The sequence below is a fragment of the Manis javanica genome, chromosome 5 (genome assembly GCF_040802235.1).
Source record: "Manis javanica isolate MJ-LG chromosome 5, MJ_LKY, whole genome shotgun sequence".
NCBI lineage: Eukaryota > Metazoa > Chordata > Mammalia > Pholidota > Manidae > Manis > Manis javanica.
This window is the reverse complement of record NC_133160.1, coordinates 63,748,374-63,776,024: the sequence shown is the minus strand read 5'-3', so window position 1 is coordinate 63,776,024 and position 27,651 is coordinate 63,748,374. Positions and strand designations below refer to the sequence as shown.

General features: G+C 36.9%; 1 protein-coding gene across 11 annotated transcripts in view; it reads right to left on the bottom strand.

The window, feature by feature from the left end:
* The window catches only part of SCLT1 (sodium channel and clathrin linker 1), a 213,252-nt gene that overhangs the window by 115,795 nt on the left and 69,806 nt on the right, over positions 1-27,651 (bottom strand). For all 11 annotated transcript variants that reach the window (XR_012131572.1, XR_012131571.1, XR_005055813.2 and 8 more), the window contains one exon: positions 23,660-23,730. Coding sequence is in view for 7 of the 11 variants with exons in the window: in XM_073237048.1 (XP_073093149.1) it covers positions 23,660-23,730 (71 nt within the window). In the remaining 4 variants the exon portion in view is untranslated. The remainder of the gene's footprint in view (positions 1-23,659; positions 23,731-27,651) is intronic.

The following is a 27,651-nucleotide window of genomic DNA, read 5'->3' as shown; positions in this document are numbered from 1 at the left end:
GTGGCTGAGCCAACTTCCTACTTTCCTATCCTAATCTGCGGACTCCGAGGGCTGACCTGTCTAGTAGACAGTGGTCCTTGGATCTCGGCTCTGGCCGATTGATCCCATGGCACTGAGTGAACATCTGGCTAGGCTGCTGCCTATGCGAGAGTCGCAGATGACCCCCGACCTCTTGTCTCAGAGATCAGATTTGTTATAGTGGGTGACTGGCTAAATAATTCTCAGGCAGTGGCAGAAACTGGTGTTTGAGTATAGACACCCCCACCTCCATAACTGTACATGTAAATGGCCCCGTTTAAATTCTAGCCATGGCTCTATTCTATTGATCTCTCTTCCTTGGAGGCAGTCTTCCTAGGGCTATGGCACTTCCTTATCTGCAGCCCGAGTGGACTATGCTAAAGCCTGTGCAGAGAAACTAGGGTCTGGATCAGGACTCCCGGAAGGCATAAAGTAATAGCATACTGGTGAGGTCCCCACTAGATCCAGAGCTCTGAAGCAACTCCGGCTTAGTGGGAAGGCAAGAGGAGAATTAAGGCAAGGTACAGGCCATGCTGCTAAGGAATGGTTAAATCTAGTAGGCCTGGCAGAGGAGGTGATTGGCCACTGTCACCCAGGCTCCAAGGCGAGGGGACGCCCTCAAGAGAAAGGCCGACCAGGTGTCGCACACCTGTGTTTCTCTCTTCCAGGTGGGAGCTTCCTCTTCAAGTTTAAAGCCAGACATGCCTCTAGCTTGCATTCTAAAGAACTGGGAGCAAATTTGATCCCCAGACCCTGAAAAAGTGTCTTATCTTCTGCACACAGGCCTGGCCTCAATAAAACTCTCTAATGGAGAGGCTTGGTCCCTGAGAGAAGTATACAATATTATAAGGTTATGCAGCTAAACTTATTTTAATGCAAGGAAAGAAAATAGTCAAAAGTCCTGTAAACTACTACAATATGGGACTAGTTTTCTAAATTTTTTTGGTGAAAATCTATTCTACTTATTGGATTCAACATTATCTTCAAAAATTGGGAGGTTTTTAAACTAGACTCCCTGAAACAGAAGAAATTTATCTTTTACAATACAGCCTGGCTTTAAATGACTGGTGCTAGAATTGTACTTGCATTTCATTTCCAGCCCCCTGGACATATAGTCCCTATCAGTTCAGAGCCTTCATCTGCCCTGTTAGTCTGGGGCCATCTAAACCTTAACCCAGTTATATAAATTGCTTGCTCTAGGAGTGTATTCTTGAAAACTGCAATACTTTTAATCAAATAAGCTAAAACCAAAGAAGGCAATTGGATATCAGTAACTCAAATCTTTATTATCAGTTTATCTGTCTGTGTGTATGTTCTTTTATGAACAGGATTGCTAACTGTAGTCATTATGTCTCAATCTGTATGTTTGTGTGTCTAAGTGTGTAAATGAAAGATTTTTCTACCTCCGGATGGTATTAATAAAATTGATTTAAAGACAGGTGCTTGTGAAAATTGGGCATTCTAAAACTGCCAGAAAATTCTAATAGAAAATATTAAGCATTAATGCTAATTTAAGTTGAACTGAAATGGACATGTCCTTATGGTTACCAGCTGCCTAAGTTTACCTAAAGTCATTTAAGTTGATGTTTTCTGCTAAATCTTTCAAGAATAAAATGCTTAGAGGCTTGACTTTGTCTGATATTCAGTAAAGTTTTTGTAAGTAATCTAGCATAGTTGTTAGGAATGAATGAACTAAGTAAGTGTGGCAAGTGAACACCTTAATAATTGTGTGTTACAGTATATATACCTACCTACAGCCTGAGAATCTTTGTGGTAACCTAAAACTTTAAAGTTTTGCTAAGTTAAGAAGATATACTTTGTGCTTAGTGAGAAATTGTGCTGTAAAGCTCAAGGTTACAGAAAGTATAAAATATACATAAATTTGTCAATCTAAAGAATGCTAGTGTAACAGTTTACAATAGCCTGCTTCTCAGTGTTCACTAAAAATTAAGGCACCGAATGGTTTTAAGTTCTAATTAAAACTACTTAAAGTAATAAGGAAAACATTTCTGCATGCTAAAGAATGTGTCTTTTGATAAAAGAAAGTAACTTAGTTCTAAAGTACAGCTGTTTATTTAGAGGGAGAACTCTAAATGTAAAAAGAAGGTTGTAGAAAGTTTTTGGAAGAATTTAATATGGTCATGCTATATAAAATTAAAGCAAATGAGTCTCAGTATCAAGTATACAGCAAAATTAGAATTTTGTTTTCAGTTAAAAAGACAAAGTTTTCTTAACTGTTAGTCTGCTCCTAATATTGAAAGATTGCAAAAGGGTTCTCTAATTGTTTTATCAAAGCAGTTTCTCATGCTTAAAGTCTCAATGAGTTGTCGGAGTATTTAAGAAAATGAGATCTTAATATTAAAAGGACTAAAAGCTAAACTTTGCTAACAACTGTGTAACCTTCTTTATTTGCCTTTGAGGTATTTTGTTGTCACTTTGGTTAAATGGATAAGTATTGCTTCATGGCAACCTATAATCCTATTTAAGCAAGTGCCAAAGAAACTTTCTTCTGACAACTTCCCAAAATCAAATTCAAAAAGGTACTTTTACCTCTAGTTAACTCTGATATTTTCCAGAGGGCCCCTGGAACATGTCAGAAGATTTTTTTCTCCTCATCAGGGAAAATAATTGGTTAATTTGGCTTATTTATCTGATATATATTTACCTGAAAAGCACTATAAAAGAGAATGATGCTAAACTTTGTTACTGAATGTTTTGTGTTACAGAAATATTCAAATTTCCTTATGTTAACTGTCTTAAAGTAAGCTCTCATCCGATCTTTAATCATTGTTATTTGTAAGTCTTTTGTCATCTATAGTCACGGTTTTATTACTCCTAAACTAGTAAAGAACTAGATTTCAGCTGAACAGATATTGGTTACATAGGATTAAGTAAACTAAGGAAGATGATTTTGTGGCTTTTTGTTTCAAATGTTGCTGATAAAGTGTTTTAAGCTTTTTCTCTTAAGCTGACAACAGTTTAATAAATGACTATCCTTATAAGAAGAATTGAAACATTTATCTTTCTCTCCCTGATTCCTCTGGAATTTAAAAACTCTCAGAGACTATTTTTATATTTCATGGCAGTATGTTTATTTGCATAAGTTCAATAAGAACCTGATTTCCTTGTAAGAGGACCAATTAAAAACACAGGTTATATTACCAAGGCTTTGACTGGAATGTCATACCTGAGAGACACGTGTATACACTCAGATATGAACAGCTTTAAGGAACTAAGGTTGACTTTATAGAGCTAACAAAGCCCCTTGGAAGAATTGGCCCGGTACCTTGCTTACAGAGTTCCCAGCAGCCTTACCAGGTGAGTAAGGAAGGTCACTTCCTGGCAGGTGCAGGAACCTAAGGATGTCTTGGGGACCTCGAGAAGAGAGGTTCACCCAAATCTATAGGTACTGCAGGAAAAACCTGATGGCAAGTCTGGCTTGGCTGTCTGACCTCAGAAGGCCTTTAAAAGTTCAATCTGAAATTCCTTATAAAAAGTTCCAGCAAAGCATATTTAAAAGAGCCTATGTAATCAATTGCTCTTCTGGCTGCACTTAAGCAAATAATAAAGCCAAGTGTTAATTATTTTCTTAACCTGGTTACTTCTAATACAAATGAGGGTGATTTTAGACAAAAGTACTGTTTCAATAATGCAGCCTTATCCATACTAAATCCTAATACTAGTCATTGGGACATAAACTAGATCCAGAATTCTAGCTTCTTCAAAATATTTGGCTATGATTTTCCAAATGCTTTAGTTTTCTCCTATCATTTCAATTAAAGTTTTACTACTTCTAGTTCTCATATTCAATAATGCATTCTTAATCTCATTAATTTTGTCCTTCCAAAATGGAAAATCCAACTCCAGATGTTGCTACTTAACCTAATAACATAATTTGTTCTATCTTGCCTAGAAGCCACAAAACTGCAAATAGTAATAGAAATGAAACCAGGAATAGAAGTGCCCATTTTCCAAGGCCCTCTCAACTGAACACTGATGGAGACCTAACCGCACCCTTTACTGTGTCCCTTCTCAGCATGAAGCAGCCAGAGCGGTCATTGCCCCTTGTCCCTAGCAGCAGCTAGGGTCTCCATCTGTAGAGGACGGAATGAGACAGGGATGGTGGGTGTTGTCAGAGTAGGGTGATGGCCTCCGGGAAAAGCAGGGCGTAATATTTACAGTTAGAGCAATGTAACAATGGGCAAATAAGTCCCTATTGAAAGCCTGTGCTAAGCATTATGCAAAGTCAAGGTAACACTAACTCTCTAGGGAAAGATACCTAAGAATATAGACATCTTCAGTGAGATCAGTTAAAGGTCAAAAGGCCAGAAGCAAGTTGGCCTGGAATGTTTGAGTGTTCTGCAAGGGTATAAGCATAACCAGTGACTCTGCTGTCAGCCCTAGCAATCAGACCATGACCCAGCCCACCTTGAGGACAGGGCAGGTGATGCAAGTCCACACTCCTAAGGTTTTTTTCATGTTCTTGAAAAATCCTCAACTGCCTATAAAACCCCCTAGCCAACACACCACTATGGGCTCTCTTGTTCCCTCCGGGTGCGAGCTGGGAGCTCTGTCCTTTTACTTTATCTCTAAATAAAAGACTTTACCTTGCTCTCCTAAAAAAAAAAAGTAAAGGAGAGAGATAGTCATAGACACAACTATTATCTTGATATTTTACTTAGGTCTTGCATATACAATTTGATAGTCATGTGTGGAAGTCCTAGGATAATAATTTTGTGAACATTTCTTCCAAATATATATTACCTCATTTGAAACAGAATCTCTCTCCTACGTAAGTAAAAGAAAAAAAAAGTTCAGGCACTGGTCTTAAGAGCTGTTTTTGTAAGTCATTAAAAGGGAAAATATTCTAAAAGCATTTAAATTATTTAAATCCTTAAAACACAAAAACTATGTTTCAGAGGAAAAATAAGCAGTAGTTTTATATATACTTATTTTTTCCACACTGTTTCACAAGACAGAAAGGATGTAAATAATTTTATATATCCATTTCTGGCATGAAATACTGAAAAATATTCTAAAATAAAACTTGTAAGCTCTGTCTTCTAGATCTGGTTCTATCACTGATGCCGGGGTTCTTGTTCACAAAGCCGAAGAATGAGCTTCACAAACACTCAAGGTAGGAGAGCAAGGTACATGCTTTTATTTAGAAATAAAGTGAGAGGGAAGAGCTCTTGGCTCACGCCAGGACGGGGACAAGAGAGTCCATAGTGGTGCGTTGACTAGGGGGTTTTATAGGCAGTTGAGGATATTTAGAGAACATGAAAAAAACTTAGGGATGTGTACTTGCATCACCTGCCCTGTCCTCAAGGTGGGCTGGGTCATGGTCTGATTGCTAGGGCTGACAGCAGAGTCACTGGTTATGCTGATACCCTTGCAGAACACTCAAACTTCCCAGGCCAAGTTGCTTCTGGCCTTTTGACCTTTAACTGATCTCACTGAAGATGTCTATATCTTTACCATAGAGAGTTAGTGTTACCTTGACTTTGCATAATGCTTAGCACAGGCTTTCAATAGGGACTTCTTTGCCCATTGTTACATTGCTCTGACTGTAAATATTCCACCCTGCTTTTCCCGGAGACCCTCACCCTACTCTGACTACACTCACCATCCCTGTCTCATCACCACAAAAGCCAGGTGAACTAGGCCGATTGGTTCAAAAGCCAAGTGAACGCAGACACTTCTCTGTGTCTCAAAATTGCAGCTGTAAAATGGAGATATAAACAACTTTCCCTCATAGCTTACAGAATTATCACAAAGTTCAAATAAATTAATGCATATTAAAGTCCTCTATAAATTTCATTGTAGTTTACACAAATGTAAACTACCATCATAATCTTTCCCTTCTTTAGACTTTAAGTTGTCAGGAACTGTGTGGTACAGTATTAATTTACAGACAGATTGAGAAAGCTTGGGCGTGGCCTATACTCTTGGACAAAAATGGAAAGTGGAATTTATGATGTGCCACTTAAAAGTCTGAATCTCTTCTAGTAACCTCCAAGCAGGATTTGTTTACTGATGGTTTTCACCTGGTATATCTGGTTAGACAGCTGGGCTGAATATATTACCAGAGGGGCAAAAAGTGGGAACTTCTATCTTGAGCTTTCCTGAAGCCAAGATTCATTGCACACATGTTAGCAGTCCATATGGAGTCAAAGCATGTCTTTGTATGAATAAAGACCCTGGGGCACTTGTGCCTAGAGGTCACTTGGAACCCCTATGCTTGCCTGTGTGCTTTTTCTTACTGCCTAATATCCTTTGCCCTTAAATAAAAGCCTTATGTACCTTTGTGGAGTGTTGAGTTCTTTAAAATATTCAAATTTGTGAAATCTTTAAAGGAACCAACAAAAATAATACTAATTTAATTTTATGAAGGAACTTTAATACTATGTTTATACTATTTTATATGCAAATGATTTAGATATAACATATATCTACAAGCATAGATATATGCTGTGTACATAATATTATAAAGTTCAAAAATCATTTTACTTAAAAAAATCTGATTAAAGAAACAAGAATAACTAGTTAAATACTAATAATATTGATGTTATAACTTCCCATATATTTTATTTTTGCTCCAAAGGAATATTTTTAAAAGCACATTTTATTTTCAGGTATGCTTTCTTTTCGAACAATTCAAAATTTCTGTGATTTTTCTTCAATGTAATTTTCATTACTTGTAATAGTGAATACATTTGAATTAATATTTAAAAACCAAAGCTTTCCTCTGTTAAGCAAAGTATGACCAAGTATAACATAACAGTACTAAAGTAATAGCATTAACTTGGACAAAAATTAAAATGCTTTCATTATCAATACTTTTTTTGAGATTTAACATCAAATATAATGAGTCTACTTTAAGATAAGTTTTTGTTTCTTTGCAGTCTCATATCAAGAGAATCCTAGAAATGTTTATAGTATTTCATTTACACAATGAAAATCGTAAGACTCTGAGAAATAAAACCCAAGTTTTTACTGATTTGATAGTCTAAATTTGTATATTTAAAAAAAAAGAAAGATGCACACATGTATTAGGTCCTTTAATCAGTACTTCTGTAGTTACCCAGTATAATAAAGTCAATCATTTATGCTTAAAAACTTTAGTAAATCCCCAAACATAATTTTAGGCAAAGTTTTGAATTTTTAAGATCACTCCTGCTTTTACTACTGTTACTAAGTAGCAAAAATGGGAATAGTTTTATTTTAATTTTTTTTCCTTTCAATCTTTAGTGGCAGTGTAATGATTAAATCTATTCAAAAGATAGGAGCCTACAAAGAAACTCTAAAAGCATTGGATATTAATAATCCATGTACAGAGTTATCAAACATTAAAAAAAAGAGGCTCTTCAGACTTAAAACAGTTCATCTGTACATAACTTTTACACAATTAAACTCAAAATTATACACAACTTAAGGTAGATCAAAATTCTAAATTCTATGTTAGAATATAATTTCCTATCATACCAGTAGTAGTTCTCTATGCTTTCTGTGTATGAAATTGAGTTTTTGCAACTATATATGCATAGTCTATAGGAACCTCATTCATTCAGAATGTCAGTAGAGGGTGGTACCTGGTTATCTCTGCTTTTAAGAATCTCAATAGGTGATTCTGATATACAGTCACAGTCTTTGATTTACAGAATAACTACACAATCCACATGTTTATCTTCAAAAGATTATAAACAATGATAACAAATATAGTTTTACAGTCATATAACTTTGGGTACCACTGACAGCTGGAAAACATATTGATTCATTTTCTATTATTAAATAGGCTTATTCAATGGACATCTCCAAATAATTCTGACCAAATGCTTGTGATGTTTGAGACACACAAGGTGTTTTGTAAGGTGGTAAAAAGCAAACAAACATAGGTGAAATACAGTAATCTTTAGAGGGCTACAAAGCACACATTAAGCATCATAAAAGATTAAAATAAACCATCATGATTCAGAGTAGGTAGTACATTTTGCATTTCATTTGGAGAATATTGAAGACATATTTACAACAAGAATAGGCATAGGAATGGAAAATCTTACTGGCAGAGAAAAAGTGAAAGCTTCAGGGAGGAACAAAATAAGTACAAGCATATAGTAAGAAAGTGAAAGGACTTATTTAGGGATGAGGGGAAGTAAGACTGTAAAGGCAATGGAGGCTACAATGTCAATGGCCTTAATTGACATGTTAAGTGATCTGTATTAATTTAAAGGCAAAGAGAACTGCTCAAAATGGGGTCAGAACTTCAGTTAGGAATTTAAGCCTGCATGTGTGAATAAGAATGGACTAGAATCATGGTTCTGTCTTTCTCTTAACCAATATTCACAATAAATAAAAGGTAGATTTCACAAAGATAGAATTTAAGATATTCCATTCATTCATTCTTCAAACAAATATTTATTGAATGCTTATAATATGCCAGGTATAGTGAACACAGCCAGGAAATGTTGAGCATCCAGTGTTGGTGGCTCATTCAGTTTTTTTAAACTGTATTTCAGGAGCTCTTATTTTATTAAACATCTAAATAACTATTCTAAGCACTGTTATCAGAACTGGTAATACAGTGGTAAACAAGAAAGACAAAAGCCCTATCCTAAAGTTTAAACTGTAGTAGAGACACACAATAAATATGTAAACAAAAAAAGGTTAATTTCAGAAAGTGACAATGCTATGAAGCAAATGATATAGACCAATAGGAGAGAGACTTGGGTCATCAGGGACAATCTGTTTAAGGAAGGGATATCTGAACTAAGATCTAAAGGATGATGAGGTCAACCTAAAAAAGTCTAGGGTGAAAGGGTTAATAGGTAGAGAGAATGTCCAATAAATATAAAGTATGGGAAAGGTACCTAAAGAAATGACAGCTCGGTGGGATATATCACAGGCAGAAAACTGGAAGATGAAGTGAGAGAGGAAGGCAGATAGGTCAAATGATATAAATACCCTTGGGCATAGTAAGAACTTTGGAATTTTTTTTCCAGTTGCAATGAAAATCCATTGGGTGTTTTAAGCAAGTGAGTAATATAACTTGTTTTACTCTATGAGGAGCCCCTTTGGGCTGTGTGGAGAATAAACAGTGGGGTGTGAGAGTGAAAGCAGAGAGAACAGATAGGATGCAAATGCAAGCAAGAGATACTGATGGGTTGGGGTAGAGGTGACAGTGGTGATGACTGGATTTGCGACAATCTAGATATACGGCCAACCTACCTTGGATGTGGGAGTAAAGCAAAAGAGAAGAATCAAGCAAAATTACAAGTCTTGATGATGGTACTGGTTACAAAGATGCATAAGCTGTCTATTACTTACTTCAACCACAGGCATTACAATTTTATCAGTTTTATATATTCGGTTTCTAAATATAAATTTCTAAAAAGGGTTCTGCTGCTAAAAATAAAATAAGAACAAAGCAAAAGATATCTTTATAGCTCTCAGCATCTAGGGCCTTCCCAGGGTTTTAGGAGCTCTGTGCTGGAAACAGAAGACCGAAAACAAATTTCTTAGTATAAATCACAACAGACAGTATTAAAGATGGCGAAGTGAGAGGTGAAACAGAGGCTTCCTCTTAAAACCATATATAATATAAAAATATAATTACTACAACTAATCCTGAATGAGCAACAGGAAAGAGGGCTGCGCCAAACTAAATACACCGGGAGAAAAGGATAAACACCATGGAACAGGGTAATGTACCAAAGACATGGCCCAGCGGGACCCAAGCCCTTCCCCAACCCCAGCTCATGGGCGGGAGGAAGAGAAACAGAGCGGGGAGACAGTGGAGGCATGGGACTGCTGAATACCCAAACTCTAGAGATCTGCTCTTGGGAGCACAAACCTACATTTCATGGTGCTTGCATGGTATTCTTGTGATTAGGAGGTTGGAAAGCTAAGACAGGCAGAATTCCTGGAAAGACTGAGATTCCGGCCATATGTGGAAAGCAGGGATCCATATCCGGCTGCTCTGGAACAAAAGAAAGGTGGGCAGTCTGAGAGACTTCCAAACAGCAAGAGGGCTGCTAAAGGGGCAAGGATTGCACAGAGCTTACTGCTCAGAAGAAAGGACAGGTAGACAAAATTGTCCAGGAGCATTCTGCCCAGCAGGTTGGAAACTTTCACTATCTTCAGGCGCTACAGCTCCCTAACTGGCTACACAGCTCCAAGGACCCCCTCCGAGATACGCAGCCTACTGCACCTTCCTCCTGGCCAGGCCCACCTGTCTAGCAAACTGGAAAACCTTACCCTGGCATTAGGTCAGCCAGAAGAAAGACCTGTCTACAGCAACTACAAATGCAAAGCATAGAAGCTTATACCTGTGAGCTCGGCCCACTGGTTCTGGCAGTGGAGGCAGGCATGGCAGCCGGGAAGCAGGAAACAGCTCTTTCCTCCCCCCAGGCACCAATATGACTCTCCTGTGAGCCCCGACATTGCTTCAGGGGCTGAGAAGCTCCAGAGAGTAGAGTTTCTGGGCACTAGAGGGTGCCATATACAAATATGAAATGCCAAAGGAACCTGGCTGAAAGTAAAATTATAAATACAACACCTGAGAAAGATTCAAATGACATCGACCTCATGAATCTTTCTGAAAGGGATTTCAAAATCAAATTCATTAACATGCTCATAGAAATACAGAAAAATATTCAAGAACTCAGGAATGAATTGCAGTCAGAGATGCAATCATTACGGAACACAGCATCAGAAATTACACATACAATGGAAAGATTCAAAAGCAGATTAGATACCATGGAGTAAATGAAGAGTGAAATAGAAATTAGAGAAGGGGAATACAAAGAAGCTGAGGCACACAGAGAAAAAAGGATCTTAGAATGAAAGAATATTGAGAGAACTGTGTGACCAATCCAAACGGAACAATATTCATATTATAGGGGTACCAGAAGAAGAGGAGAGAAAGGGATAGAAAGTGTCTTTGAAGAGGTAATTGTTGAAAACTTCCCTAATCTAGGGAAGGAGATAGTCTCTCAGGTCATGGAAGTGCACAGATCTCCCAACACAAGGGACACAAAGAAGACAAAACCAAGACATATAGTAATTAAAATGGCAAACATCAAGGATAAGGACAGAATATTAAAAGCAGCCAAAGAGAGAAATAAGATCACATACAAAGAAAAGCCCATCAAGCTATCATCAGACTTCTCAGCAGAAACCTTACAGGCCAGAAGGGAGTGGCATGACATATTTAATGCAATGAAGCAGAAGGGCCTCAAACCAAGAATACTTTATCCGGCAAGATTATCATTGAAATTTGAAGGGGGGATTAAACAATTTTTAGATAGGCAAAAGCTGAGAGAATTTACCTCCCACAAACGGTCTCTACAGTGCATTTTGGAGGGACTGCTATAGATGGAAGTGTTTGTAAGGTTTAATAGCTGTCACCAGAGGTAATAAAACCACAGAAATAAAGTAGAACAGCGAATTACTATGGGAATGCAAAATTAAATTAACTATCCCCAAAGTCAATCAAGGGATAGACAAAGATTACAGAATATTGTAACTAATATATATAGAAAGGAGGAGGAACAAAAAGGAGGAGAAAAAAATAACCTTTAGATTGTGTTTGTAATAGCATATTAAGTGAGTTAAGTTAGACTCTCAGACAGTAAGGAAGTTAACCTTGAACCTTTGGCAAGCGTGAATCTAAAGCCTGCAATGGCAATAATTACATACCTATAGATAATCACTCTAAATGTAAATGGTCTGAATGCACCAATCGAAAGACATAGAGTGACGGAATGGATAATAAAAAAAGACCCATCTATATGCTGCCTACAAGAGACTCACTTTAAACCCAAAGACATACACAGACTAAAAGTGAAGGGATGAAAAAAGATATTTCATGCAAGAAATAGGGAGAAAAAAGGAGGAGTTGCAGTACTTGTATCAGACAAAATAGACTTGAAAACAAAGAAAGTCATAAGAGACAAAGAAGGACATTACATAATGATAAAGGGGTCAATCCAACAAGAAGATATAACTGTTATAAATATCTATGCACACAACACAGGAGCACCTACATATGCAAAAAAAATACTAACAGAATTAAAAGGGAAAATAGAATGTAATGCACTCATTTTAGGAGACTTCAACACTTCACTCACTCTGAAGGACAGATCAACCAGACAGAAAATAAGTAAGGACACAGAAGCACTAAACAACACATTAGAACAGATGGACCTAACACACATCTAAAGAACTCTACACCCAAAAGCAAAATACACATTCTTCTCAAGTACAGATGGAACATTTTCAAGAACAGATTACATACTAGGCCATAAAAAGAGTCTCAGTAAATTCAAAAAGAATGAAATTGTATCAACCAGTTTCTTAGATCACAAAGGTATGAAACTAGAAATAAATTACACAAAGTAAATGAAATATCCCACAAACAAGTGGAGGCTTCAGAACATGCTCCTAAATAATGAATGGATCAATGACCAAACAAAAACAGAGATTCAGCAATATATGGAGACAAATGACAACAATAATTCAACACCGCAAAAATCTGTGGGACACAGTGAAGGCCGTGCTAAGAGGAAAGTATATTGCAATACAGGCCTACCTCAGGTAAGAAAAACAATACCAAATGAGCAGTCTAAACTCACAATTAAAGAAACTAGAAAAAGAAGAACGAATGAGGCCAAAAGACAGTAGAAGGAGGGGCATAATAAAGATTAGAGCAGAAATAAATAAAATTGAGAAGAATAAAACAATAGAATCAATGAAAGCAACACCTGTTTCTTTGAGAAAATAAACAAAATAGATAAACCCCTAGTCAGACTTATCAAGAAAAAAAGACAGTCTACTTATATAAACAGAATCAGAAATGAGAAAGGAAAAATCACTATGGATATCACGGAAATACAAAGAATTATTAGAGCATACAATGAAAAATTATATACTAACTGATTAGATAACCTAAAAGGAGAGGACAACTTACTAGAATAATACAACCCTCCAAGGCTGACTCAGAATGAAACAGAAAATCAGAACAGACCAACTACTAGCAACAAAATTGAACTGGTAATAAAAAAACTAACGAAGAACAAAACCCCTGGATCTGATGGCTTCACCGCTGAATTTTATCAAGCATTTAGTGAAGACCTAATACCCATCCTCGTTAAAGTTTTCCAAACAGTAGAAGAAGAGGGAATATTTCCAAACTCCTTCTGTGAGGCCAGCATCACTCTAATACCAAAATCAGGCAAAGACGGCAGAAGAAAAGAAAATTACAGACCAATATCCCTGATGAACATAGATGAAAATATTCTACAAAATATTAGCAAACCAAATTCAAAAATACATCAAAAAGATCATCCATCATGATCAAGTAGGATTTATTCCAGGGATGCAAGGATGGTACAACATTCGAAAATCCATCAACATCATCCACCACATCAACAAAAAGGACAAAAACCACATGATCATCTCCGTAGATGCTGAAAAAGCATTTGACAAAATCCAACATCCATTCATGATAAAAACTCTCAATAAAATGGGTATAGAGGGCAAGTACCTCAACATAATAAAGGCCATATATGATAAACCCACAGCCAACATCATACTCGACAGTGAGAAGCTAAAAGCTTTTACTCTAAGATTGGGAACAAGACAAGGATGCCCAATCTCCCCACTGTTATTCAACATAGTACTGGAGGTCCTAGCCATGGCAATCAGACAAAACAAAGAAATAAAAGGAATCCAGACTGGCAAGGAAGAAGTTAAACTGTCCCTGTTTGCAGATGACATGATAGTGTACATAAAAAACCCTAAAGAATCCACACCAAAACTACTAGATCTAATATCTGAATTCAGCAAAGTTGCAGGACACATAATTAATACACAGAAATCTGTGGCATTATTTTATACTAAGAATGAATTAGCAGAAAGTGAAATCAGGAAAACAATTCCATTCACAGTTGCATCAAAAAGAATAGGAATAAACCTAGGAATAAACCTAAACAAGGAACTGAAAGACCTATACTGTGAAAACTACAAGACACTCCTGAGAGAAACTAAAGAAGATACTAATAAATGGAAACACATCCCATGCTCACGGATAGGAAGAATTAATATTGTTCAAAATGGCCATCCTGCCTAAAGCAATCTACAGATTCAATGCAATTCCTATCACAATACCAGCAGCATACTTCAATGAACTAGGGGAAAATGTTCTAAAGTTCAAAATGAACCACAAATGACCCTGAATAGTCAAAGCAATCCTGAGAGGAAGAATAAAGCTGGGGGGATTATGCTCCCCAACTTCAAGCTCTACTACAAAGCCACAGTAATCAAGATAATTTGGTACTGGCACAATAACAGACCCATAGACCAATGGAACAGACTAGAGAGCCCTGATTTAAACCCAATCATACATGGTCAATTAACATATGATAAAGGAGCCATGGATATATAATGGGGAAATGACAGCCTCTTCAACAGTTGGTGTTGGCAAAACTGGACAGCTACATGCAGGAGAATGAAACTGATTATTGTTTAACCGCATACACAAAAGTAAACTCTAAATGGGTCAAAGACCTGAAGGTAAGTCATGAAAACATAAAATTCTTAGAAGACAACATAGGCAAAAAACTTCTGAATATAAGCATGAGCAACTTCTTCCTGAACGCATCTCCTTGAGTAAGGGAAACAAAAGCAAAAATGAACACATGGGACTACATCAAACTACAAAGTTTCTGTATGGCAAAGGATCAATCAACAGAGCAAAAAGACATCCTACAGTATAGGGGAAATATCTGTAAACGACATATCCGACAATGGGTTAACATCCAAAATATATAAAGAACTCACAGGCCTCAACACCCAAAAAGCAAATAACCCAATTAACAAATGGACAGAGGATAGGAAGAGACAGTTCTCCAAAGAAGAAATACATATGGCTAACAGGCACATGAAAAGATGCACCACATCACTAATCATCAGGGAAATGCAAATTAAAACCACAATGAGATATCACCTCAAACCAGTAAGGATGCCCAGCATTGAAAAAACTAAGAACAACAAATGCTGGCGAGGATGCAGAGAAGAGGGAATCCTCCTACACTGCTGGTGGGAATGTAAACTAGTTAAACCATTGTGGAAAGCAATATGGAGGTTCCTTAAAAAACTAAAAATAGAAATACCATTTGACCCAGGAATCCCACTCCTTGGAATCTACCTAAAGAATACAACTTCTCAGATTTAAAAAGACATATGCACCCCTATGTTTACTGCAGCACTATTTCCAATAGCCAAGATATGGAAGCAACCTAAGTGTCCATCAATAGATGAATGGATAAAGAAGAAGTGGTACATATATACAATGGAATACTATTCAGCCATAAGAAAGAAACAAACTTTACCATTTGCAACAACATGGATGGAGCTGGAAGATATTATACTCAGCAAAATAAGCCAGGTAGAGAAAGACAAGTGTCAAATGATTTCCCTCATTTGTGGAGTATAACAACAAAGCAAAACTGAAGGAACAAAATAGCAGCAGACTCACAGACTCCAAGAAGGGAGTAGTGGTTACCAAAAGGGAGGGATATTGGAGGGCAGGTGAGGAGGGAGGGAGAAGGGAATTGAGGGGTATTATGTTTAGCACACATGGTGTGGGGAATCACAGGGAAAACAATGCAGCACAGAGAAGGCAAACAGTGAATCTGTGGCATCTTACTTCACTGATGGACAGTGATTGGATTGGGCTATGGGTGGGGACTTGATAATATGGGTAAATGTAGTAACCACATTGTTTTTTCATGTGAAACCTTCATAAGAGTGTATATCAATAATATCTAAATAAAAAATTTTAAAAAATAAAATTAAATAAATCACAACATCAAACAATTTAAAAAATGTCTGAAAACCACTGCCCTAGCAGTTCAAGTCTAGAGTGGAAACATGATCAAGACTGGAGGTACACATTTGGGAAACATTATTGAAATGAAAGTTTAAGTTGGGTAGGGTAAATGTGATTAAGGAGGAGGAAGAAAAAGTAAGTTACATGGCCACAAATTTAAGAAATATCTACTTTAAGTAGGTACGACAAGAAAATGGGAAAAGCAAAGGAAAAAAAGAAATGGCCACAAAGGTCAGAGAAGAAATCAGGACATAAACACAAAAGACGTGTAGAGAAATGTTCAAGAAGGGCAGGAAAATCATATCAAAGAGAGTTTAGCAACTAAGGAGAATGGAGGATTTCAAGACAAAATAGGTACCAGTAACCTTGAGGGGAAGAAGAAAGAGATGGGACCAAATAGGCACTGAAAGAAATTCCAGAGTGACTATAACAAAAACATTCTTCTCCCATGTAATTTAAAAGAATGGGAGGAGAAAATACTATACAAGCAATCATCAGGGGAGGTCTATATACCTGAGGTCTCAAAAGAACCCCAAAAAGAGAGACTAAGCTTTTAAAAAAGATTTAAAATGACTGATGGAACAAGATAAAGAAAAAACAGAGAAGACTTGAGGTTGTACAGTTGGCAAGACATGGGGGATATAACAATAGAAAGGAGGGAAAACAAAGAAAGGAAAAAAGAGAGGAAAGCCTTGTTTGGTCCTAGAATTATAGCCGTAACAACAAAGATAAGGATTATTTTCTAGAGCTTGAGGGGAAAATACTGTCTATTTGTTACATTAATACCAACTCCCAAATCTCCTAGTATCTGTTTTGTAAATACTACACAAACCTACCTACACAGGTTGCATATTAAAGTAGAATGGAGGACAACAAAGATAATAAGAGTTACAGCACACTGCAACACTTCAAGGAAGCTAATTTTATTTCTATTACAGAAATGAGGAAACTGAAGTTCATGCAGTTAAACAACCTGTCCAACTCCACAGAAAATAAAAAAAATAAGAATACAAATCCAGAGCTCTCTGATTTCAAAGCCTATGGCTCTTTACACTTCATGCACTGAAGCACGTTTTTAGATTAGGTGTTCAAATGTGGAATATTTGCCAAGTAAAATTATAAGTAACAATAAAATACATACTTGGAATAAACCAGTAATCACCTAGTAAAGGCAAAGTTCCAAACAATGGAAGTTATGGATTTGTTCCTACTTGTGACCAGTATGTTGTAGAAATAAAGTCTAATATTCTTCTTTATGCCCCTTAAAGACTAAAAGGGAAAGACATAAACATTTTTGGATAAGGGGTGACTGTAAGTACCCCATAAATAATTTAAACTAAAACAGTGTGAAGAGATAAGGAAATAACAGCAAAGCCCTATTTCTTATCTTAAAACATGGTTTCTAAGCTCAGAAAACTAGCTGCCAACACTTGAGCTGTCTGGCAATTTTTATGACCAAAGCACATCTGCTCAGAGCCACTTCTCACATGGGATAGTTTCCAAAAATATTATGAATCAAAACTAGTGATCCATAAATTCCAGATTTCCATAGCATTTTCATAATAGAAGACACAATATTATTCAAATTGGAACATGAAACATCTGAGAAAAATCTGTTAGTTCAGCTAAAATAAAACCATTACCTGGCAAAAGTACATATAAATATATTTAAAGATATATGACAATTATTGGCACATGTATTATTTTTGGGAAAAAAAGCATGCATCTATAAAATGTTAAAAATGAACACAATGAATATCCAGTGATAATATAATTTAATCTTTGTTGCATTAAACATAGAATATATTTAGAATTACATTCCTATCATATCAGATCTTATGTACTTCAATAAAACCACTTATTTATAAATCATTTTACTATCACATTTTTAAGATTTCCTGGATTTTACTTCATATTTAAAAGGAGTGTGCACTAAACACACAAAAACTTGAATGCATCTATTTTGCATTCAAATTTTGAGATTACTGGTAATTAAAAGAGATTTAAAAGTCTATGTTAATATAGCTTAAAGCCTGGATGTATAATGGGAAACACCGAAAAATCTTTTAATTCATTCTGCAAAGCTACTATTAATCATATTAAAAAGATTTTTTCAAATGTGTTGTTTTGGAAATCAAGCTACTAAATGGATGTATGTTACTACACAGCTGAAGAATATAATTTTCTAAATACTGACATTCCAAGAAAACAGGTGTGCCCCCAAAAGACTAATGGCAAAGTACACAAATAGAAAACTCAAGCAAATTAGTTTCTCTTTGCCCCTTCAATGAAGTGCAATTTAATTATCTAATTAACTGACATAATGACTCAAAAAATATTTTCTGAGCACTTGTCTTGTACCTAGCATTGTCTTAGATGATGGTAAGATAAAAATGACTAAATTATGATCCACACCTTAAGGAGCTTAAAAACTAGCAAAGGGAGACTGAGTGGTAAGGAATTAAGCTCACTGAAGTCTAGTGATAAGATACACGAGGTCTGTGGCTGAGGCACAGAGGGAGGCATCTTTGGTTCCACCCAGGGAGACAAAGACCATACAGAGTCAGGAAAAGATTTCTAGAAGGTGTGGCACTTGAGCCAGACCTTGACAGTTGAGAGGATATTCATCAGTAAAGAGCATTTAGACAGCCTGAACAATGTGAGTAAAACTAGAGAGTCATGAAGTAGCATGGCTTGGTTGGAAAACTAAAAATAGTTCAGGAAACTGAGGTGAGGAGTGACAAGATATAAAATAGCCAGAGATCAGGTCATAGATAAGTTTATGCTATGCTGGGTAATATGTATTATATCCTACAGGTATTTAGTAGCATTGAAGGAGAATGACATGATCAGATCTTATATCTGATCTTTTGGAAGATCATTTTGATGACAGCATGAAAAAGAAAGATGGGAAGGGAGCAAGCCAATTGGGAGGTTACTGCAGTAGCTCAGATGAGATGATGGACTGAGCAATGTCAATGACAGTATCAATAATGCAGAAGTGAAGGATCTGAGAGACATTTAGAAGGCAGAGTTGGGAGAGAAAAGAATTTAGGATGTGTCCTAGTTTTCTGAAGCAGAAGGATGTTATCATTCACAAAGACAAAGAGAAGCAGGAGATGACAATAAGCTCAGTTGAGGGCCTCTGACCCATCTGGGCAGAGATAACCAGGAGAATCTCTACATAGAAAAATTTAATGGGGACTCATCTTTAAAGATTATTGAAGTCACAAAAGTATGCATGAGATGAAATTTTGAGGCTATTATATCATACATAATTTATTAAAGACTGCTTCTACACTCAGAGCACACATGTATATGTTTAAGTTCTCAATAAATATAAAATAAATTAACAAGTTATAGATTCTTTATATGAAGATAAAATCTCTGCTAGTGAGGTCATTTGTTAGGGGCTAAAATTATTTTTAATAAATATCCTGATGATGCCACTCTGTTAAGAGGATAATTTGGACTCTGATTCAATCCTTTAGTCAGTCTTTACAGCACATCCTTTAACAGTATTTTTGAATTAATACACACACTGAAAGATATATGCAAATGACTGTCCTTTCCTTCAAAGACTTTACAAGGCATATGTAAAATCTTAGTACATATGAATTGAAAAATAATCATTTCCATAATGCAGCTGGATATACATTATAAACAAATATACATGACAAAAAAGCACTGAAAGAGAAATAGCATAAAGTCTCAGTTAAAATGAGTAAACATTGAGTATATCCACAAGAAGAGTAAAAATCTGGCAGAATGAATGAGAGAAGTCTTCCTGGAGAAGACAGGTTTCAACCAGATTTAGAAAGCTATACATTTTCTGAGAAACTGAGTAATGATCAAAAGCAGAAAAAGGAAACCAAAAGTTCTTTCATGAGAAATAGCAAAATGACTATTTTGAGCAGTCTGTACATAAATGAAGGGTTGTAGAGGACCAGGAAAATGAAGGTTCTTAGAAACCAGGCTGGGGAGTTTTATCAGCTATGACAGGGCATCACCAGAAACTCTTAAAAAAAGGAAAATGACAAAAGCTTTCATTATAAGTTCACGATTCTAATTTTTTCTTTGCACCATAACATCAGACAATTGAAACTAGCATGTTTTTATAAGTACAAATTTAAACAAATATAGTTTTTAAAGACTTTCTAATTCAGTTATTCTTGGCATGGTTATATAGGGTATCTCAAAACCTAAATTCTAGTAATGTCAATATGCCCATCATTCAGATATGCCCAACTTGAAAACAACACCATCTTCCCTAAAAGAAGCATCTGCTTATCCTTATGTTCTTTCAAATCTATGGCAGGAAAAGCAAGCATAGTTTTATGTATACAATTCTTAACTGCTTAATGTTAAGTTATGGAATATTGTCAGTAAATATTATGGCAAAATTGCTCATGGACAATTAAACACTGAAGACCATTTAGGCTTTAGAAAAATCACAACTGGATTTATTAATTTCTAATCTCAATTTATAATTTTTAGGTTTGAGTGTCCAACAGCCAAATGAAACTTCCACCCAGATGTCAAAAAACAATGTACCCACTCATCATCCTTTCTTGAACAATCAACTTTCATTCTTGACTTCCTTACTGCTGTGAATTCCATCAGAGGGTCAGGTTTAGAAACTCATTAATTAGGCAATTATAAGACGTGAGTTCTAATTTGGCTTTTCCAAGAATTCTTTGTGCAACCTTGGATATGACAAATAGTTTCTGAGCATTTGGTTCAGTTTGGTTTCTTCTCAAAATTAGGAAGTTAAACTAAGATGATCACTGAGGTACTGCTGGCAACCAAATTCCATGATTCTTCTCTTGTCCTTTAGCCTAGTATCACCAAGTTCTACTCATTTTTCCTAGACAAAATCTTTTATATGCATTTTTATTTTCTATTTCTATTACCATCATATGATCACAGGTCTTTATGAATCAATTTCCTTACTCATCTTCTTCCAGAATCTCCACACCCTGACTTATCCTACATGTACCACAAATCTTATATATTTTTTCTTCTATTCTCTTCTGAACCTAGAATGCAGAGTTGAGTTATCACACTATTCTTTCTATGAGGCATTATCACTATTATCTGTGAAAGACTGCTCTCATTCCTCTTCATTTTGTCAATTCACATTAAAATGTGATATATCCTTGGATATATACATACACTGGTAAAATATATACTGTTATTTGCATATTGATATTATGCTATAGATCCATATTTCCTTTTACTTCCTTAATATCAATTTTTTTAAAAGAACTATCTATGTTGCTGTAACTACATCTTTACATGTTAAGTAATGTTTCTAAATGATGCACAGTATTCCACAGGATGCACTTCCTATATTTTACCTATCCACTTCCTTAGTGACACCTAGGTTGCCTCCAATTCCCTACTTCTACAAATAGTCTCACTCCACAGAGACAATCACTAATTTGAAGTTAGGGTATATCATTACTGGAAGTGTTTTTATTTTATTCTCCTATAATATATATATATTCATATATATAATTAAAAATATATTCATAATCACTATTGTTTAAAACATTTAAAATGTATATAAATTGTATAATACTGTAATCTCTTTTTGTATCTTGTTATTACACTCCATGCTATATTTTCAACATTGGTATTTGGGTATGAAGTAGTATCACATTGTTTTAACTAACATGTTCCCTGAGTGCTATGACTTTTAAAATGTTTGTTCATATCCTTTACCCAATTTTCTGTGGATTTTATTTATTATTATTGATGCTTAATGTATCCTCAATACTAATGCATTGACAGTTACATGTAGTATTGCAAATGTCTTCTTACAGACTACGGGTTGACTTTTCATTTGACTCAGATTGATTTTTGTAACAGGAGTTCTACATTTTAACATAGTTAATACATTAATCTTTTCCTTTTTTGCTTGCATTTAAATTGTGGTTAAGAAATACTTCCCTAGAAAAACATTAAGGAGACATTTTTTTGATATTTTAATGCAAAATCTATAAAATTTTGCTTTCTACATTTAGGTATTTAATTTGTAAAGCCATACAAATATCTAATACAAAAAGAAAAATATTACAGTTTTTTTATGAAAAGAGAGATATTACAGATTATTTTCATAGAAATAACCATTCCTAAAATGATTGTTTCCCTACTGATTTATAATGGCATTTGTCATATACTATACTTCTATATATACTCTTTACTCTGTTCTATTCTGCAAAACTCAAGTTCCCATAAATAACATTACATTTTATTCTTCTACACAATAGTTTTGGTAAATTATACTTTACTATTTCATGATGTTAGGATTAGATTATCAAGTTTCTCATTCACATGTACACACACACAAACTACAGGCATTTTAACATCAATTACAATTCAGTCCATGGCAATGCCATTCTCAGTTGTGGAATAAAATTTAGAGTCATCTTGATGCCTCAATCTCTCTCTCTGTTGTTTCCATACAATCTATCTGATAAATGCCCTTTATAATAAAATTTTAATTCTAAGTATAGTGCTTTTCTGAGCTGAGTCATTCCAGAGAATCACTGAGCTTGGGGGCTGTGGAACATTTAAAAAATGTTTGTAGTCAGTTGGTAGCAGTATGGGTAGCCTGGGGACCCCTGAACTTGTGGCTGGTGTCTGAGTGAGGTAGTCTTGTTGGGAATTTTGCTCTTATCCCATGAAGTCTGTACTAACTCTGGTTAGTTAGTACCATAACTGATATACTTTTATACCATCTAAGGTATTTTATAATGGACTTACACTATTTTTATAATAAAAAACTACTTCCATTTTGAAAAAAATGACAAGATCTTGCACTTAAAAAAATCATTACTATTTTAAACTGAAAATCAGTAACATCTAAAGAAATAAGGAAGACTAAATAAAAGCCCACAAGTATAAATGTCTAGGGAAAAAGAAAGTAAATGTATTTAAATTAAATTAAATAATAAAGTTGATGAAAGCAGAGAATATAAATATAAAGAGTGGTACATAAAATTTTATAAAATAAAGAATTATTTTAAAAAACCCAATATATTATTTTGCAGGGAAAACCCATGACAGCGGGAAAATAAATAGCAAGGTTTAACAACAACTTACATTTTTTATAATATTTAAATTTATATTATTTAAAAGATATTTCTAAATGACTGGATCATAGAACAAAACCTTAATGACTATACTTCTGAATTTTATGTATTATGACTAAGGAGAATGATGAGTGAAAACACTATTTTTGGCTTTTTGGATTTTCCTGTGAAGTCTATTAATGCAATAATTACTAAACCATTGGACCACAATATATATGTACAGTATTAAGTTGACTAATTTTTAAAAACCCTTTATTGTCTTCCTTCTCTTCACCTTCCAGTCTGACTTACTTCCCTACTTCTCTAACTGGTGATATCCAGTATAACCTCTAAAATAAGTGACATGATTTGGAACTCTTTTCTTAGGGTCTGCTTAAGGGAATCCAAAGGAAGATATATATAGAAATTTTTTTCTAAAAGAATTGAATTTCTTCCATTAGCACTGCTAATAGCATCATGGAATATCCCTTCATATATGTATTATAGTTGTGGCCTAACTAATAAGCTTGATTTCAGACTTCCCATTCCAACAAGTCATATATACAAAAAGCTTAAAAGGGAGGAAAAAACACTCATGGGAAAAATTACAGCATCATCACTTCCCTGAAGAAAAATAATTATGAATAAAATAACAAAATTCATTTTAAAATACCTAAGTTGTTTCTGGAGTTGCTCAATTTCCATACTTTGTTCTGTTACTGTTTTCAGAAAGTGTTGGTTAGTCTGCCACAAGAAAAAAAGAAATAGAAGCATTTAATATTAGGATATTTTAAACTATATCTTTAAGGATTATCTATAGGGCATATAAATAGAAAAAAATGAAGTCAGGATAATGATTAGATTTTTTTACAGTAAAATATACCCCTGGCCATCTTTCCACACCTTTGCTACATCAGTATACAACTGCTTCACCTCACACTGTGTCCACATTTCGATGTCTTATGGCTTTCTCTGGCCATCTGAGCTTATTTTGCTCACCTAACTGTATAGAAGATTACAGGTGTTGCAGAATTCATGTCCCCAGCCTGCTCTGGTAGAGGGCAATAACAATGACTGAAGGGAATTGGTGTGTAAATATCCCAAATTCCTGAGCCTCAAGGTGGGATAACTCTGAGTACTCTTTGGCTTCCAGAGTTAATTAGTGGGATGAGGTTTCACTTAGTTACCCACAGCATTAATTTGCCTGATTGTTAAAAACTCTTTATTGACTTCCTTCTTTCCCTTCTTATTTCTGCACTCCTCTAGGATTATCTCCTAGATAAACAACATGCTTTTGAACCCTTTTCTCAGGGTCTTTTTGTGAAGGAACCTAAAGTAAGATATGAAGTGATCTTCCAAGTGTAGAAAAAAATTTTTCTAAGAGAACTGATTTTTGTCCGTAAGTGCAGGTTTTACCACAATGGTACAATTATTATGCTTATCCTTTTCTATATGTTTAATAGGCAAAGTTATGTAGATTACAGTTACCTCCTAACTGGTAGCCTTGATTTTAGTCTCTTCCCATCTGGGGGGAAGTTGGGGTTCCTATGGCCAGGATCCTCACTGAACTTAAACCACCTGATGATGTAACTGGCCTGTTGCTAGGCTACCATTTCCACACCTTTAGGCAATAAGCTCCTATTGTGCTACATAAAGAGCTTGGCCCAGTGCTCTGGGTGGAGGCAGAGACGCTAGTGCTCAACCTACCACAGGGAGAACAAGCCGGGTAATAAACACTTTCACCCCAAAGGCCATTTTGCTGTCAATTTCTTTGGTCACATTGAATCCATAGCGAACTTACCTGGGGCTGAAACCCATTAGCAAGAAAACTGGCGAAAGTCGGCAGGGTTCACTGTTGACCAAGAAAAAGACAGGCTGCCCTTACGGGAGGGGTGCTTTAGCGGGCTGCCCCTGTGAATGGGGAAACAGTGGATCGTCCCCCAATGGGTATGTGATCTGAGGTGGCTTGCCTCCTAGAGGACTGGGCTCCACCCCAGGACTGGAGGCAAGTGGGGGTGACACCTGAGGCAGTAGGGGTAGCCCTTGGTATAGTAAACAGATCCTTTGAGAAGCAGCATGCCCATGAGGCAGTGGGGACTGTGGGTTGGCCGTTTCTCACAGTCTTAAAAAGGCCTAAAGAAGAAACCCAAGAAATGGCAGCACAAGAAAACGAGCTGCAAACTCTGTGGATTCCCTGAGGAGGGAAATGGCACTGATACAAGAGGAGGCAGCATGAGAGGGCTGGCAGCAAGGTGCCATTGGGGAGGAGATGGCAGTGCTGCCAGGTGCTCTGAAGGAGGAAGAGGCCATCAAGGAAAAAGACGAACTCCTGAGGGAAGCACAGGCGGAGGTGGCACGAGAACATCAGCTGCAAAGCATTGAGCTGAAGGTAAGAGACCTTCTGAAGACTGAACTGGCATTGTTGTGAGGCACTGTAGCAGAGGAGGCACTTGGGGGAGGGGAGAAAAAGGTGCCATCAGTCCCAATAATGGAGGGGCTGGGGAAGGATGAAGGGGTGGTGCCAGAAGCACTGGTGCCTCCTGTATTGAAAGCACGCCCAGTGGTTGTAAAGAAAATAGGCTCAGCAGCTGAAAGTTCCCCCAGGTCGTGGAGCACTCTATTGTCTGCCCTTATACTCAGGCTTAGCTGGTGGATTTGGGCTCCTGGTTTAGGAAGAAGCCCTCAGAGTCAGTATCAGCTTGACTCCTGTGTCTAGGGGACTTAGGGGTGGATGTAATTGTTCTGTTGGGATCAGAGATGGGAAAGCTGGCTTCCCTGACAGTGCAGCCTGCCTTGAGGCAGCAATTACAAGATGCACATAAGACCCCAGGGAGTCACTCCCTCCTCGATTGGATTATGGCTGCACTTCCTGCTGTGTGGCCCAATCCAGGTGATCTACAATCCTCTCCTGTTAGATGGCAGATGTATGCTGAACTCCAACAGGTGCTACAAGAGCTAGGCATAAGAAATGCCATCTATAGTCCAGAGAATTATGGCCCAGATGAAGAGATTTTCACTACTGGGATGAAAAATATTGTACTTCAAACATCCCTCTTTGGGTCTCTAGTGGCCATTCTTTCCCCTCACTTAGGGCATCCCATAAGCAAGATGACATGTACAGTAGCAGACTTAAGAGAGGCAGAAGCAATGAGAATCCAGAAAGATATAAGACCTGTTACTCACAAGAAGAATTTACAGGGCCCCATGAAGGTTATGAGGATCTACATGTGGGTTGATTTAATATGGGTAGGAACAGATGAAAGGAAATTAGATGGGAAGTCAAGTAGGATCTTACTAGAGCTATGGCAACAGCTGAAACCAGAGCAGCAGTTCCAGCCATTAAGACCAAAGACACAGAGATCAGAGACAGAGCCACAAGTCTGGCCTGTGTTTGCAAGACTTCCTGCTGGAGAGTGAGCCAACCTCACTTGAGCCCACACAGGAAGGTGATTGGGGAACACGATTTGACTGAGGGGAAGGTCAAGGTATCTGCCCTGAGGGACCATGGGGGGACCGGAGGCCACATGTTGAAATAGTTATTCATTGGTCCCCAGTGAACATACTATGTGTCCTGGCTGTGGTGGACATAGGGGCTGAATGTTCAGTGATTCATGGTAACCCTGAACGGTTACCCGGGACCCCCACTATTATAGATGGATACGGGGGGAAGGCTATCAGAGTGAAAAAAGCCCAAATCCCTTTGGGAATAAGGTGTCTACCCGCAAAAGAGTATACTGTGTATACATCTCCTATTCCTGAGTATATTTTGGGGATAGATATCCTGCACGGTCTATGGTTGCAGCCCACTGCAGGTGAGTTCAGACTGAGAGTACGTGTGGTGAAGGCAGTTCTGAGGGGACATGCTAGGCACCTGCCCATAGCTTTGCCTGTGCCTCGGCGGGTAACTAATACCAAACAATACAAACTGCCTGGAGGGCATAAAGAGATTGGAGAAACTCTCCAGGAGCTGGAAAAGGGTGGGTATTATAAAGCCCACTCATAGTCCTTTCAGTTCCCCAGTGATGCCAGTAAAAAAGCCAGATGGCTCCTGGCGTATGACTGTGGATTACAGAGAACTGAATAAGGTCATACCCCCTATGCATGCTGCTGCCCCTCTATTGCAGGCCTGATGGATACCCTTAGCCATGAACTAGGAACATAGCATTATGTGGTAGATCTTGCTAATGCCTTCTCTTCCACTGACATTGAGCAGGGAAGTCAGGAACAGTTTGCTTTCACGTGGGAAGGATGGCAATGGACTTTCACCATCTTCCCACAGGGATACCACCACAGTCCCACCATCTGTCATGGACTTGTAGCCCAGGACTTGGCTACATGGGAGAAACTGCCAATGGTGTGGCTTTACCATTATATTAATGTCATGCTCACGTCCGATTCTCTTTCAGATCTAGAAGGTGCAGCACCTAGACTGCTGTAACGTTTACAGAAGAAAGGATGAGCTGTGAACAGCACCAAGGTTCAGGGACCTGGTTTGTTAAATTCTTGGGGGTCATCTGGTCGGGTAAGACTGAAGTTATACCAGAAGCAGTTATAAAGTCCAGGCCTTTCCTACCCCCACAACCATAGCATGACTACAGGAATTTCTGGGTCTTCTAGGCTACTGGAGAGTGTTTATCCCACACTTGGTGCAAATTCTGAAGGCCT